The 13,767-nt window shown below is 54.9% G+C and overlaps 1 protein-coding gene across 10 annotated transcripts in view; it reads left to right on the top strand.

The window, feature by feature from the left end:
- The window catches only part of CALN1 (calneuron 1), a 381,358-nt gene that overhangs the window by 235,508 nt on the left and 132,083 nt on the right, over positions 1–13,767 (top strand). For all 10 annotated transcript variants that reach the window (XM_079120227.1, XM_079120229.1, XM_079120235.1 and 7 more), the window contains one exon: positions 10,824–10,936. In XM_079120227.1, coding sequence (XP_078976353.1) covers positions 10,824–10,936 — 113 coding nt within the window. The remainder of the gene's footprint in view (positions 1–10,823; positions 10,937–13,767) is intronic.

Here is a 13,767-nt window from a genome sequence, read left to right as displayed (position 1 = left end):
CACCCCGTGGGGAGTGAGCACACGGAAGTCATCTCCTTCCTAATCCTGAAGTCAGGTCGTTCTGTGCGGCTGCCTCCATGTCCAAGATGTCTCCCAGCACAACCCTTTTAAGCAAGGCCACTCTGTGAAGGTGGGAAGGCAGCTTGCGCCACTGCTGGAGCAGCCCGGCTTTGGACACATTAAGACCGTCAAGGGGCTCGGCTGGCCTCGATGGTCCTCCGCCACGTGGATCCTCGAGGGGAGGGGAGTGTAGGGCAGTCGGAACGAGAGGCACAGTGCTCTCTCAGTCCTGCCTTGCTCAGGTCCCACCCTGGGGATGGAGGTGAGATAGCTAGGCTTCCTCTGAGGACACGGGCCCTGGCCGTACCTGTCGCACGGCTGAGAAGCACTTCTGGGGAATGGTTTTGTCTCGGAGCATGACGTGTGCCATCTCCTGAGAGCCGACTGTGGCTGAGCTCCTCTCCTCGGAGGTGGGTGGGGAGAGGGCGCGGTCACAGGACCAGGAGGGTATGTCACTGCCTGGTGACCTCACTCTGCTTTGGTCCGTCTATGTTTCCCGCTCTAACATGAAGCAGGAGCCCACACCCTTCCCCAGACTGTCGTTCTTCGTTACGTAACACACGTAAAACTTTGTGCTCATCGTGCAGCCCCGGGGGGAGGCGGGCTTCTGGGGTGCCGGCTGCTGGTGGAAGCAGGCTGCTGATGTCTGTGCCTCCATTCTGCTTTTCTCAGGCCAAGTGAGGACAGGCTAGCTCAGGGACCAGGAGGTAAGATTCCACAGGCAGGAGCCGGCGATGCCAAGACTGCTAGTTCTTCCAGGAGAACAGCAGAGCCTGGTGTTGTGTGGAGGGAAGCGTCTCAGACCCAAGGACACAACCCATGTTGCCAGCAGATGCAAAGTCTGTGTTAGGGACTCTGAACCACCAGAAGCTGTGCATTCTGTCCTGAGTGGAGATGTTGATTTTGTAGATTTACATGGCCTTGAATCAGTGAGAGGAGTTGGGTGCAGAGAAGAGTCACATTGCAGGCTGTCCTTAGGAAGGTCCACCTGCAAGCTTGGCTCTTGGTTGGTGTCTGGGAAGGTGGATTTGGGAAGGCTTCCTGCCATTCCCAGAACTAACAGGAGGGTCCATTGTGCTGGACAGTTTGTGCAAGCCATACAGTTGATGCGAAGCACCGCTTTGCTCTGGGGGATACTGAGTTTTAGCACAAGCCAGGCAGAGGGTACCTACATGGCCAGCCCCCAGTTAAACCACAGAGTCACTCCCCTGATGGGATTCCTGCAGGCAGCATTTCACACATGCCCACTGTTCATGGCAGGGAGATCTGAGCATCCCCTGTCCTGCCCACGGCCCTGGAGGGGATTCTGGAGGCTGGCCTTGCCTCTGGACTTTGCGGAGCCCTGCACAGCTGTGTTCTGCATCCCTTCTCTGTGGCAGAGTCTAAACTGAGAGTGCTGCTGTGTGCCAAGGCCTGGAGAGCCCCTCGCTGAGCCGTGGGCATGCTGGTGGGTCTGGGGTTCCTCCTGTCCATGACCCACTGGACGCCTGCTGCCCCCTTCCAGCCAGGGGCTGCTCCTGAGCCCCTCTTGTGAACTCTGGATGGCGGTGTGGTTTTACCACCTTCTCCCTCCCCACCCCCAGGACAGCCATGCGATGTCCCTTCAGCCCACTTGGCCTGTAGTAGCACTGAACGTTACAGAGAACAGTGACCGCCCGTTATGGAAGGTCTGCTTGGTCTCCCGGTTCTCCTCTTCCTTCCCGCCGTTCCCCTCCTGCCTTGGACACACAGCATAAGAGGATACCAAACTGTACTCTTGTCATGGTTCTCACCCCGAGGCTCACGAACAGCACAGTAGAGACAGGCCTTTCCTCCCAAGCCCCAGGACTGTGTGCTGGGCTCCTGCTGGTGGGGAGAGCCCTGCTCTACAGCGCTAGCCACTGCTCTTCCATACCTTCGGGTTTTGGTTGGTTTGGGCTGACTGTTGCCAAGGTTGTGTGGCTTGGGTGGCCTCAACAGTGGACACACAGCTTCTCATGGGTGTTAGGGGTCAGCAGGAAGGCCCTGCTCCTCGGTGGATGACAGCCTTTTCCTGCGTCCCACAGGACCTCTGCTCCTGCGTGTCCTCCGCTTCTCCTGAGGGGTGGGTCCTGTTGGATTAAGACCTACCCTCTGGCCTCAGTCACCTTCAGCTGCCTCCTTACAGGACTTCTCTCCAGCCAGTGCGTGGCACACACCTAATCCCAGCGTCTCGAGAGGCTGAGGCAGGAGGACTACAAGTTCAAAGCCAGCCTCAGCCATGGCAAGGCACTAAGCAACTCAGTGAGACCTGTCTCTAAATGAAATACAGAAAGGGCTGGGGATGTGGCTCAGTGGTTGAGTGTGTCTGAGTTGAATCCCTGGTACCTGCCCGCCTCCACCAAAAAGAACTGATCTCCCAGCACAGGGGCAGCTCTTGGTGCACAGCACGTTAGCGATGGAGAGCTGCTGGTGGGCTTGGGTCTTCTCACATCTTCCAGGGCAGGGAGCACCTTCAGGCTGAGCTGCTGGTGGCTGCTGGAGTTCCTAGCAGGTGTGGGCTGGGGGCTGCAGCCAGGTGGAAGCGGAAGGGCTGCTGTGGGCTTCTCAGTGAGGCATGAGGCCAGGTAGAAGCCTCCTCTGGGCAGAGGATTGCCGAGAGGGCTAGTGTTGCCCCCATGGAGGGAGGGACCTCAGAGGCCCCGCTTCTGAGCAGCACCATGCTCCACCCCAGGGAAGACCAGGGATGGGCAGCTTGAACAGGGAGCTGTGAGAGGGGGAGCAACTGCATCCCCTGGAGCCAAGCTCACCCATAATGCCAGCTGTCCCTGCAGCCTGCTCCCCATCCTGCCCTTTGTCCCCTGTCCTCTATCTCAAGGAGTCACCCAGAGGGACACAGGAAACCACATTCATTGTTTCAGCTTTCAAATGTATTTAGTTTTTAAATAGGTAATATGATATGGTTCCAAAATAAAAATATACTTCAATATATAAAAAATATATTATATATAAAATCTATACATAAGTATATTTGGGGGATCCTGGGAATAAGGCAGAGTGGGAAGTACCAGGAAGCTGTCTATCAGCAAGACAACATTACCCTGGCAGAATCTGTCTGATCAGATTCTCAGAGCTCCAGGCCATGGGGGCTTGCAACTTCCTGGGACAGGATCAGAGGGTGGGTTGTGGCAGGATCTGAGGGTGGGTTGAGGCAGGACCGGAGGGTGGGTTGAGCCCACCGATGGGTGAATACATGAGCCAACGGGGGTATGCACATACCACGGACTGTCCTTTGGCCCCAGGAAGGAGAGACATTCTTTAAGTATCTGTTTCACCTTGTATTTCATATATTTAATTTTTTAAAATAATTATTTTTCGTATATCTGGCTGTACACATCACATCATGGGATGCAGATAGGTAGTAAAAAGGTCACCATAAGCAGAGAAAACTGGCATCCCTGTCATCTCACAGAGCTACCCTTGTAGAGCAGCTGGAATGTTCTCTTGTGGCGTGGATCCCAGTGGGGTGCAGCTTTATTATTCATAGCTCCCGTGTGACACTTGACATCTCTAGACTCCAGCGTGGACCCTGAAGATGGAGTGTGACATGAAAGCAGCCAGTCACGAGGACGAAAGCTGCAAGATGCCCTCCGTGGGAGGCATGGGGAACAGTCCCACTCATGGGTGCAGAGGTGGAGGCGGGCTGGGGGGAGGGGAGGAGGCGCTGCTGGTTCAGTGCGGACGGTTTTGCAGCAGCAGAGTGGTCCTGAGACCTTGGTGGCCACCGTTGGGCAGCGTTTGTGAAGGTCTCTTAGACTGCTGAATTGCACAGTAGTTGAATTGCTGAATTGGAATGGTCCAGCTGGCCAATTTCATGTTCTAGAAGTCTCACCACAATTTAGAAAAAGAAAACAATTCTTGTGAGAAGACCCGCCCCCAGCCCTTTGCCCTCCCTGCCCAGACATCCCCAGGGGTAAACAGCTGTCGTTGGTTATTTGTGGGGAGGACACAGTTGCACATATTTTGACAAAAGTATTTATTCAAGAACATGAATGCACATCCTCCTTGGCATGCTTTTACCCAGGTCACGGCACACTGCACAGCTCCCCACCATGGAGACTTCCACACCTTTCCACAGAGGGGAGACTTCTGACCCCACATTGAACTGCTGGGTGCTCTCTGCCCCCATTCCGCAGTAGCTCACCCCCAGCACTTCCCGAATAATCCTCCTGGGCTCTCCCTGGCTCCCCATCAGCTCTAGGGTCTTCACAAAGCCCCAGACTCAAGGCCACCATCACCTTCCTCCTTCCCTCCTGCCACCACACTCAGTCGCCAGGGCCAGGTGGGTCAGTTCCCTGGCAGCTCCCGTCCCTGGGTGGGCTCTCCACTCCCCCTCCTCTACCCTGGCCTCGCCATTCCTGCTTACCCACCACCGCCCTTCCTGGGACAGCTCAGCCCTTTCCCGTCAGCCTGTGCAGTGTCGCCAGGTGTGGCCATGCAGGGCACTAAGCCTGGGCACTTGGCATGGCCCTCGTGGCAGACAAGCTGGGCCTGTCTCCTCCACTCTTCCCCAGAAATCCCAGGTCCTGCTCCAGGCCCTGCTCCAGGCCCTCGCTGTTCCTTCCTGGGGTCCTCCCCTTGCTCTGGGCTGACCTTGCCCCTTTCAGCTTGGTGGTGTCCTTCCCTCCTTTGAAGACTCACTGCAGAACCATGAGGAAAATGACCTTGGGAGCCTCCTTGGCTCCCCACCTGCCTAAGCTCAGCTCCAGGTCCGTCCTGGCTCTGTCTGGGAAGGCCGCTGAGCCTGCCTTCTGCATCTGTTGCCCCAGGTACATCACCCGCACACCTGGCCCTTTGCAGGTGCGGCTGGGCTAGTGACTGGAATGGGGTCTCCCTGCACCCTCTCCCCCGTTGCCCTCCCACGTCCGCCCTCTCCCTGCACCCTCTCCCTGTTGCCCTCCCACGTCCGCCCTCTTTCTCCGTGTGTTCTTTTCCTTCCTTGTATTTTGCAGTGGTTTTTAGGGTGATTTTTGCCTCCTTGCTGGAGGTTCAGCTGGTTGGACTTAATGAGCGCCGTGCAGTCCGGGCCCTCCTGCCGCTTCCTGCCCTAGTTCAAGTTCATCACTGTGACTCACACAGCAGTGGGGAGCAGGAGATGCAGTCCTAGCAGGCCAGCTTCCTGTACTTCTCGCTAAGTGGATCATGATATTCGCAAGCTGGGGCAGGAAGAAGGAGGCTTGGCGGGAGCGAAGTCCACGCTTTCTGCGGTTATCCTCTTGTTCAAGACACGTGAAAAATTTTAACCGAGTAGTTTTTTTGTTTGTTTTTTGTTTTTCTTTTCTTTCTTTTTTTTTTTTTTTTTTGCAATCAAGACTCCTCTGCAGCCCTTGAGAGGGAGCAGGGCTGAGAGAGGGCCCAGCGCTGTCTTCGGGGGTACGCGATTGTAGCGAGGGTGGTTGGCTGTGACCCGCTGGGCTTGCAGGCCTGGCTTGTTAGACCAGTTCTTTCTTCTTGGGAGAGATTCAGTTGTGTGGTGGGCTCTCTGTCACAGACCTGGCACCTCTGGGAATTGACCATCTGTGGAGAAGGCTGAGACCCTGACCCTAGGCAGAGTGGCCTAGGGGAGCCTGTGGCTTGTAGGCAGTTGTTATTTTTGCCTTACAATTCCTGAAGACCCAATTTCCCATTAAATTCCTCCTCACTTCCCAGACAGGAAACACATCACGACTCTCAAACTTTGAAAAGAGGTGTGAATCCACAGCACAGCACGTGCTGGGTCTCTGCCTTGGAGGGAACAGTATCCGCGGGTGGTGGGGTTCTGAGCAGAGCCCCTGCCCTGCTGCATGCCAGCCACATGGCCGTAGGCACGTTTCGCCTCTTCTTACTGAGTTTTCTTTGCAAAATGTGGCAGGAGAGAACCTACTCAGAGTGTTGTGGTAGAATTAAAACTAGATCACTCTCAGAAAGCCCCGAGCCCCACGCCTGGCCCTCAGCAAGGGTCAAGTCGGCATGGCCTGTCCCTTAATATTACACTTCTAAAGCACTAAGCAAGACCTCTGGAGGCTGACCTGAGACCAGCAGGCAGACCAGAGAGAGCAATTTGGATTTCAGGGCGACCTGCACACCAGGCACCCACTGAGCTCCGGTGCTCAAGAATGCCAGGGGCAGGGGAGAGGGCCCAGACAGGACCCTCCAGAGACTGGCTTCCAGGAGGGCAGCAAAGGCCCAGGACTGTGGGGTTGGAATCCCTGCCCTGCTCCCAGGTGAGCTTCCACAGGCTCCTTGCCCTCAGTACAGCGTCTGCTCTGCAGAGCGGGCTGCTGGAAGACTCCGTGAAGGAGCATAGTCCGTCCTCTGTCCTCAGATTCAACAAACCACAGATCAACACCACTCAAGAAAAATACCGTACCTGTGCTGAGCATGCTCAGCCTTTCCTTGTTCTTATTCCTTAACCAATACAGTGTAGCAACTGCTTGCCCAGGGTCTGCATTGTACAAAACAGTGTAACAACTACTTGCCCAGTGGCTGCATTGTACAATACAGGGTAGCAACTGCTTGCCTAGTGTCTGTCTGGATTGTACGATACAGTGTAGCAACTGCTTGCCTAGTGTCTGTATTACAGTTTAAGTACTCTAGAGATTTTAAGTGCATTGGCTGTGTACAGATATGGTGCCATTTTACATAAGGAACTTGACATCTGCAGACGTTGGTATCCCTGGGGGTCCTGGAATCAGTGCCTGTGGACACCAAGAGAGGACTAGATGTTGAAATGTCTTAAATAATGCATGGCATGAGAGCTACATGTTAGATATGATTATCATCATGGTACTGACCAAGCCTGGCTCCTGCCCGGGAATGGATTTTAGTAGAAGAGATTTAGTGCTAAAACCTGCCTCTAAGATTTCGTCTCTCTCAGTACCCCTGGGACCAGTGTGGGGCTGGGGACGTAGGGCCTGGATGTGGGACAGCTTTCAGGACGTGGCCAGCCCTGCTGGTCCACTGAACTCGGATCAGTGGAGATACCTCTTCCTCAGTCTAAATCCAAACAGGAGCCGTGTATTGCATTTGGGCTGGCGCTGAGCCTTGTTGGAAGGAGGCGCCTTCTTCCTCCGAGGCCTCTGCAGAACAAGTGCTGTGTTCTCAGGCAGGAGGTAGAGCTGCAGGTGCCTGGCGTCCTCCAGCCATGGGGCGGATGAGCCGCTGTGTCCTACCGGAGCAGAAGGGAGAGACTTGCCCCATGCTGCTGTCGCCCGAGGTGGGCTCCTCCCTCACCAGCAAACCCGCTTCCCTGCAGACAGTGACCGGATGTCCTGCACCCAGGTTCAGGTCAGCTGCTATCTTCCTGGACTCGGTGGAGGATTCCCAGGCTCAGCACTCAGTCCCCCAAGATGCCAGGTGGAAGCCCAGGTGGCCACCAATGCTTCTGGCCACACATCAAAAGTGCCCACAGCCCTCGTCCTCGGGCCCGGCCCTCTGCTGGAGCAGCGCACACAGCTCAGGATGGCACTTACTGCTATCGGCTCATTGTAAGAGGATACAGCTCAGGAATGGTCAGAGGGAAGAGAGCCTGGGGAAGAGTGGGGAGCAACCTCTCTGTGCTCCCCACCCTGGGAGCCTGTGGAGCCCGCACCCCGGGATCTGCATCCCTGCTCACGCGAGGCTTCAGCAAAGAGGCACGGTCAGTGTCAACTCAGTGTCCAGCTCTTTGGCCCTCCCCAAGGACGCACATGGGGCCGAGAGCCCACGCTTCCGGGTTGATTTGCTCTCAGCTCCCGTCTAGGAGCCCAGCAGGACCTGCCTCATCAGAACAGACGCTCCTCTCATTTAGGGCTTCCGAGAGATCCAGAGCCCATGTCACAAACTGGAGCCGAAGATCAAACATTAGAACACGCAGTGTTCCTGGCACCTGGGCACTTAGGAAATTAGAAGGGCTTTCTGAGCCGGGTGCCAGGAAATGGGAAGGAAGACCAAGCATATCATACAAATTATATAAGCAACATAATAAGAAATGTCTTATTATAAATCACAATATCAATGGGTGAAGTAATATTTTGACCCATTATAAAACTCTAGGATTCCAGATGTCCTCTCCAGAGTAGCTCACAGCTGTCCTTACATGATGACACTTTGTCCGCCAAGTCCCTTCATCTGCCGAGTCCCCACATCCTGGTGCCAGTTTGCTGCCCACGGGCTCCTGTGCTCCCTCCCCAGGGTTGCTGTCTGTCCAAGGACCGTAGATGGTACCTGAGGTGAAGATGAATTTCAGAAGCTCCGTTCCTCATTGATGACTCTACCCCTTGGTGCCCTCAGCCTAGTGTGCCACCTGTGAGCACTGCCAGGGACCAAAGTCCACCTGGACCCTTGAGATGCACCAACCCCGCACTCTCTGCTCCCTTGCCCTGGGGGGCGGGTTCTAGAGGTGGGTGGTTTCTCTCCTCCTACCTGGAAGGTGGTCTGTTCAAAGACAGCCTTGTGTTCCTGGCGCTGAGGGGTGTAGGTGCTGCCACATCCTGTGGACCATCCTCTATTTGGCTCCCTCGTGAGAGAGAAGGGTGTCCATCACCATGGCCATAGCTCGAGTGACCCAGCCTTTTATGAAGACTCCGCGAGGTCTTCACATCCTTGAGCTTCTAAGCCTTTGTAACTGCCGGACTCAACATGGTGAGGGTCAGGACAATGCCCACTGCTACCAGACCAATGTGCCAGCCCAGAGAAGAGCCACAGCATGTGCTGGGGTCCAGTCTCCTCCTGCTCCTCCTCCTGCTGGTCAACCACAGAGCTTTTAAGCCGTGTGTGTCTCCCTGGGCGCCCTACTCACATGAAATGCCAACAGCACAGATATGCCGTTGGTGTGCTCTGGTCACAAAGCATTGTAATATTGAAGAATATTTGTCCCCTGAGACTCCATTTTTGTGCCACTGGGCATGCTACCTTCTCTACTGAGTGGGCATACTCTGGTCTGAGACCCACTGTGCCTTATGGAGGTGACTTGGGTGAGCAGGTGTCCAGTGTCCATATGTGACTGCCTGCCTGAGACGTGGAATCACCTGGATGCCCTGAAGGTATTGAATACTGGGAACCCGGGGCCATTCTTTACCTTTCATTTTTCATGTTCATAAATACTGGATGAGTCTCTGGGCAAATGTCCTGATCTGCATTCAAGGTAATCTTCACTTTTTTCTTAAAAAGCGGTTATTAAATTCCAAGGAAGCAGCACTTACAGCCTCTGGATAGGACTGCCTGTTTCTCTCCAGAGGGGGCAGCCAGCAGCGCACACACAGCCCTCCCTGCGTGCCTCTGCAGACACCCAGTGGTGTTCCTCTTAGTAAGAATCTGCTCATACCGAATGGCGAGACAGCAGCTTGTGGCTGCTCAAATTTGCTCTGATGCTTACCAGTGAGGGTGAAATTCACGATCCCTGTCCCCTGCCGAGTGGTGAGGGAGAGATGGATTTCCTCTCCGTAGCTCATCGACTGTCCCACCCCATTTGGTGGCTTGATCTTTCCCTTTCCCACTCACTTGACACGCCTCCCTATCCTCTCCAAAGTTATATCCACCTGGGATCTGTTTCTGGACTATTTGTTCTGAATTATTGACATCTTGGTGATGACATCTGCCTGGATTTTGGAAGTAGGTTTTTGAATGACTGTTCTTCGAAGGCAGACACACTCTGAGAGTGGATGGGCTGATGTGCCTGCATTTTGGCAAACTCGTGTGCAGGCGCCCCGGCTGTCTTTGCTGGCCAAAGTAAGGTTGGATGGTCTCCTGGAGGAGAGGCCCTCTCGACAGGTTCCAAGGTGGCAGAATGCCACACTGGTGACTCACCCTGCCTCCAACAGTGCCCTGGAGGTGCAGCTTTGTCTCTAAAGTTGGCTAAATCCATTTTTTTGGGTGGTATCAGGGGTACCATGAAGGACCCAACAGACGCTCAACTGCAAAAGGAAAACCCAGCAAGAGACATCCTTCCTTCAATCCACAAGTACATCCGAGTGCTGGTTACCGTGTTGAATACACAAAGACACTTCAGACCTGGTCCCCGACCTTGCAGAACTCCCAGACCAGGTGGGAGACAGTGGATGGGATATAAAGTGCACGTAGAAGACACAGAAGAATGTTTGACCAGCTCTGCCCAAGACCAGGGAGGGTCAGGACAAAATGAATGAGAATGTGACATGTCAGCTCTGTCCTAGAGAAACAGATGGCACTCCTCAGGTGGACAGATGGGGGGAGGGCACCCAGGGGAACAAAAGGGCACAGAAGAGGTAGGGGGCTGGAGCGTGATGCTGGGGTGGGCTCCTAGTGTTGGCAAAGATGCTCTTATGGTTTGGATACGAGGTGTCCCCAGAAGGCTCCTGTATTAGTTCAGGAATATGAAATGACTGGATCATGAGAGCCGTGACTAATTAGCCCATCCTGGTGTGAATGGACTATCTGTGTGGTACCTAGGTGGGTGGGGCATGGCTGCAGGAAATGGGTAACTGGGGTGGGTCCCGGAAGGGGGCATCTTCCTGTGTTGTTCCCTTCTCTCTGTCTCTCTCTGTCTCTCTGTCATCTCTCCATCTCTGCTTTCTGATCACAGCTTTCCCTTGCTGGGCCCTTCCGCCATGATGTTCTGCCTCTCCTCTGGCAGTGGAGTCTCCTGGAAGGTGGGGTGTTTCCAGGGTGTGGACGATTCTCAGCCCAGCTTGCGGCTCTCCTTCATTTCCTGAGGTTGTGCCAAGGAGAAGATGGAGACGTTCACTGCGTCGGGTGCCGAGGTCGAGGTCAGCGACTTTTCCACTAATGCTTACGTCTTTTCCTTTCAGGGGACGGCCAGGTGGATTTTGATGAATTCATGACAATTCTTGGGCCCAAACTGGTGTCTTCAGAAGGTCGCGATGGTTTTCTTGGAAACACAATAGACAGCATTTTCTGGCAGGTAAGAATGTGTTTTTAAGGTTAAATTTGACAGAAACCTGTCTGGGACTGACTTCACTCTGAGGAGCTCTCGTGCCTCAGTTAAGGTCGCTGCGTCCTTGAACAAGGAATTGGAACGCCACTCAAATGGGGTTCGGAGGAGTGGAGCATCTCCCCTTAACAGCAAGACCTTTGCCTTGGGGAGAAAGGAGATGCCTCCACTTCTGATTCACAAGTCTTTTTCCAGGAGACACTGAAAAAGATGCCCTGGTATCTGACCCAGTTCTGTCCTTGTCCCTGGTTGCAGGAGATCCTTGCTGAGAGGCTGGCGTGGTGGCCTCATGCATTTGGGGTCCCATGGACACTCTCACTCTGAGTAGGACATAACAGTTTGATCTAATATTTGTTGCCGACGCTTCTCCCTTTGCTCTTATTTCTGTCTCGTAAAATCTTCTAGGAGACGCCTCAGGTCTACGTTCTAACTATTAGAGTTCTATTAAATAATTTTTACCTTAGCTCTCTGATTTTGAAATGTGACTATTTATTTTGTGAAATTTGTGGGAACCGGTTTATTAATCGTTATTTTAAGAATTTGAGTCACATAAATTGCCAAGTTGAATTACTGGCTAGGCACGTAGAGCACCATTCAAACACAGTGTGGGCTCCTCAGCTTCTCGACTTGGCTTTCCCCTTCACCTGGGCCGTTTCTGTGACCGAGTAAGGGTCCCAGGTGACACGTCTCTCTTGTATTCTGACACTCAACTGGCGCTTAACCAACAAGTACTGAACAGGAGCTTGTCATAAACCCTGAGTTCTTCTCGGTCATTTGTGGGTTTTACAAAAAGCATTTAAGACCAAGTCCTGGCGATGTAAGGGTTTGGCGGAAGACATGCAGTTAAGAGAGGGAACAGGAAATAGTGAGTGGTGTGGGGGTCGCCAGACTGACGTCCTTGAGGCCAGGACTTCGTGGTCATAGCCCTCGCGCTGGCCCTCGGCCCACAGGGGTCTCAGTGGAGTTGTTTCCACCGGACGGAACAGAAGTTCCGGAAGGAGGTGTCCTGGGCGCCCGGGTGCAGACAAGGCTTTGAAAACTGGTGGCATTTGCTTTGGACCTTTGAGGCACCAGGGAGCTCTTGGGAACCCCGCTTGCCAGGTGGCGGGAAGTGTGGGTGATGGCGGCTGCAACTCCAGGCCTGCCCCGTGAGCCATCGCAAGGGGATGCAGTCAGGTGGGGAGCATGGCTTGGGGCCCAAGGGCAGAATGCCTGAGGAGGGAGCAGGGGAGACATTCCACAAAGCTCCCAGCCGCTGTTCCAGACAGAAGCTGGGCCAGGCGGGTCGTCCTGAGGCGAATCTCAAGTGGACCTGCTGAGTGGGGGGCGAGGGAAGCCCTCGGGTCTGGAACGTCCGCAGGAGCCGCGGCTGGAAAACCCAGGTTGGGATTCAGGAGAGCAGTTTGTCAAATATCCAAGCACCCAGTCCTTCCCGGAGAAGCTCACATGCCCGGCGCTTGGGTGGTTTTCTGGGTTTAGGTGGAAGCTGTGCGTGCGTGTGGGCATCTGCCCCTTGCGCCCACTTCACTGCAGTGCTTGAAGATACGGGGAGCAGGGAGAGGAGCTGGAGGTCAGCTCTGTGCCCGTTGGTGCCCCGGCAGGGTCGCTGACGAGGAGGTGTGCTGGGATCCCAGAGGGGCCCATCCTGCGCGAGAGGCTCCGTGTGGCTTCCCACCAGGCAGGTTACTATGGAAAACAGAGCTGTGTGGCTTACCTGGAGGGTACATTTGTGACTTAGGGGCGCATGATAATACAGTACCACCCAAATCCAGGGGCGGAAGACGAAGCAGTAACGGCAGCCGTGCCGCCTGGTGTCTGTGGGCTGGGAACTGGAAGGCAGCGTGGCTCACGGGACTCTCGTGAGGTGCTGCCAGCTGCAGGTGGGGCTGTGGCCGCTGGAAGGATTGCCTGGTCCTGGAGGAAGCTCTTGGAGCTGGCTCGCTGGCCTGGCTGGCAGGGGTGGTGGCCCACCCTTGACAGAGGCTTCAGTGCCCTGGGTTGGACCTCTGCACATGCCACTTGCCCATCCCCCTGGCCTGGCAGCCTGCCTGAAAGCAAAAGATGCAGCAACTCTCATTAGCCCGACTTTGGAAGCTGAACTCTGGCATTTCTGCAGTGTCCTGCTGGTGAAGTACCGGAGGCAGGGCCTTGGGGGCTGTGGTGGAGACTCTGCCAGCAAGGGTGCCGATTCCGTCACTGGCTCTCTCAGGCCCAGTGTCGCAGTCACGAGCCGCTGTTGGCCCCAGTCTTCAAGGAGACCAGGATCAAGGCTGTGTCACTGTGGGGTGGCCCTCCCAGGCACCAGGCTTGTCCTCCTGACTGAATCTGTTCCAATGCTCTTTCCTTACTGAATTCTAGCTCACACTGTCAGGGGTAAAATAAAATCGAATGGGATTCTGCAAAAACGACTATTTTATCGCTTGTGCTAGTCCCAAAATTATGAGCGGCTGGCTCTCTGCAGGAACTCGGGAGTTGGTGAGGGTGGAATGAATCTGGCTACAAATACAGCCTGCTTCCCAGGGAAGGGGGCCCCAGAGCCACGACCCAGCAGCGGGTCCTCGGGTCGTGCGGCCCTCCCGGTGAGGCTCGCCGAGTTCCGGCACCCAGTTGGAGACCCTCTGCGCAGGTGAAGGATAACCTGAGATTTACCGAGTTCATACTGTTCTTTCGGCAGGTTCGGTGTCGGCTGTTGCTGCCAGTCACCTTCTGGAAGAGGCGCGTGGGTGTGTTTGAAGCTGGGGGACGCGGTGTGGCAGTGGTGGAGGGGAGGGAGGAAGGGCTGCGTGCAGGAGGGCGCTGGG

This window comes from Sciurus vulgaris (genome assembly GCF_902686455.1).
Source record: "Sciurus vulgaris genome assembly, chromosome: 18".
NCBI classification, from domain to species: domain Eukaryota; kingdom Metazoa; phylum Chordata; class Mammalia; order Rodentia; family Sciuridae; genus Sciurus; species Sciurus vulgaris.
Note: the sequence above shows the minus strand (reverse complement) of the source record. Positions and strands in the feature narration are given on the sequence as shown.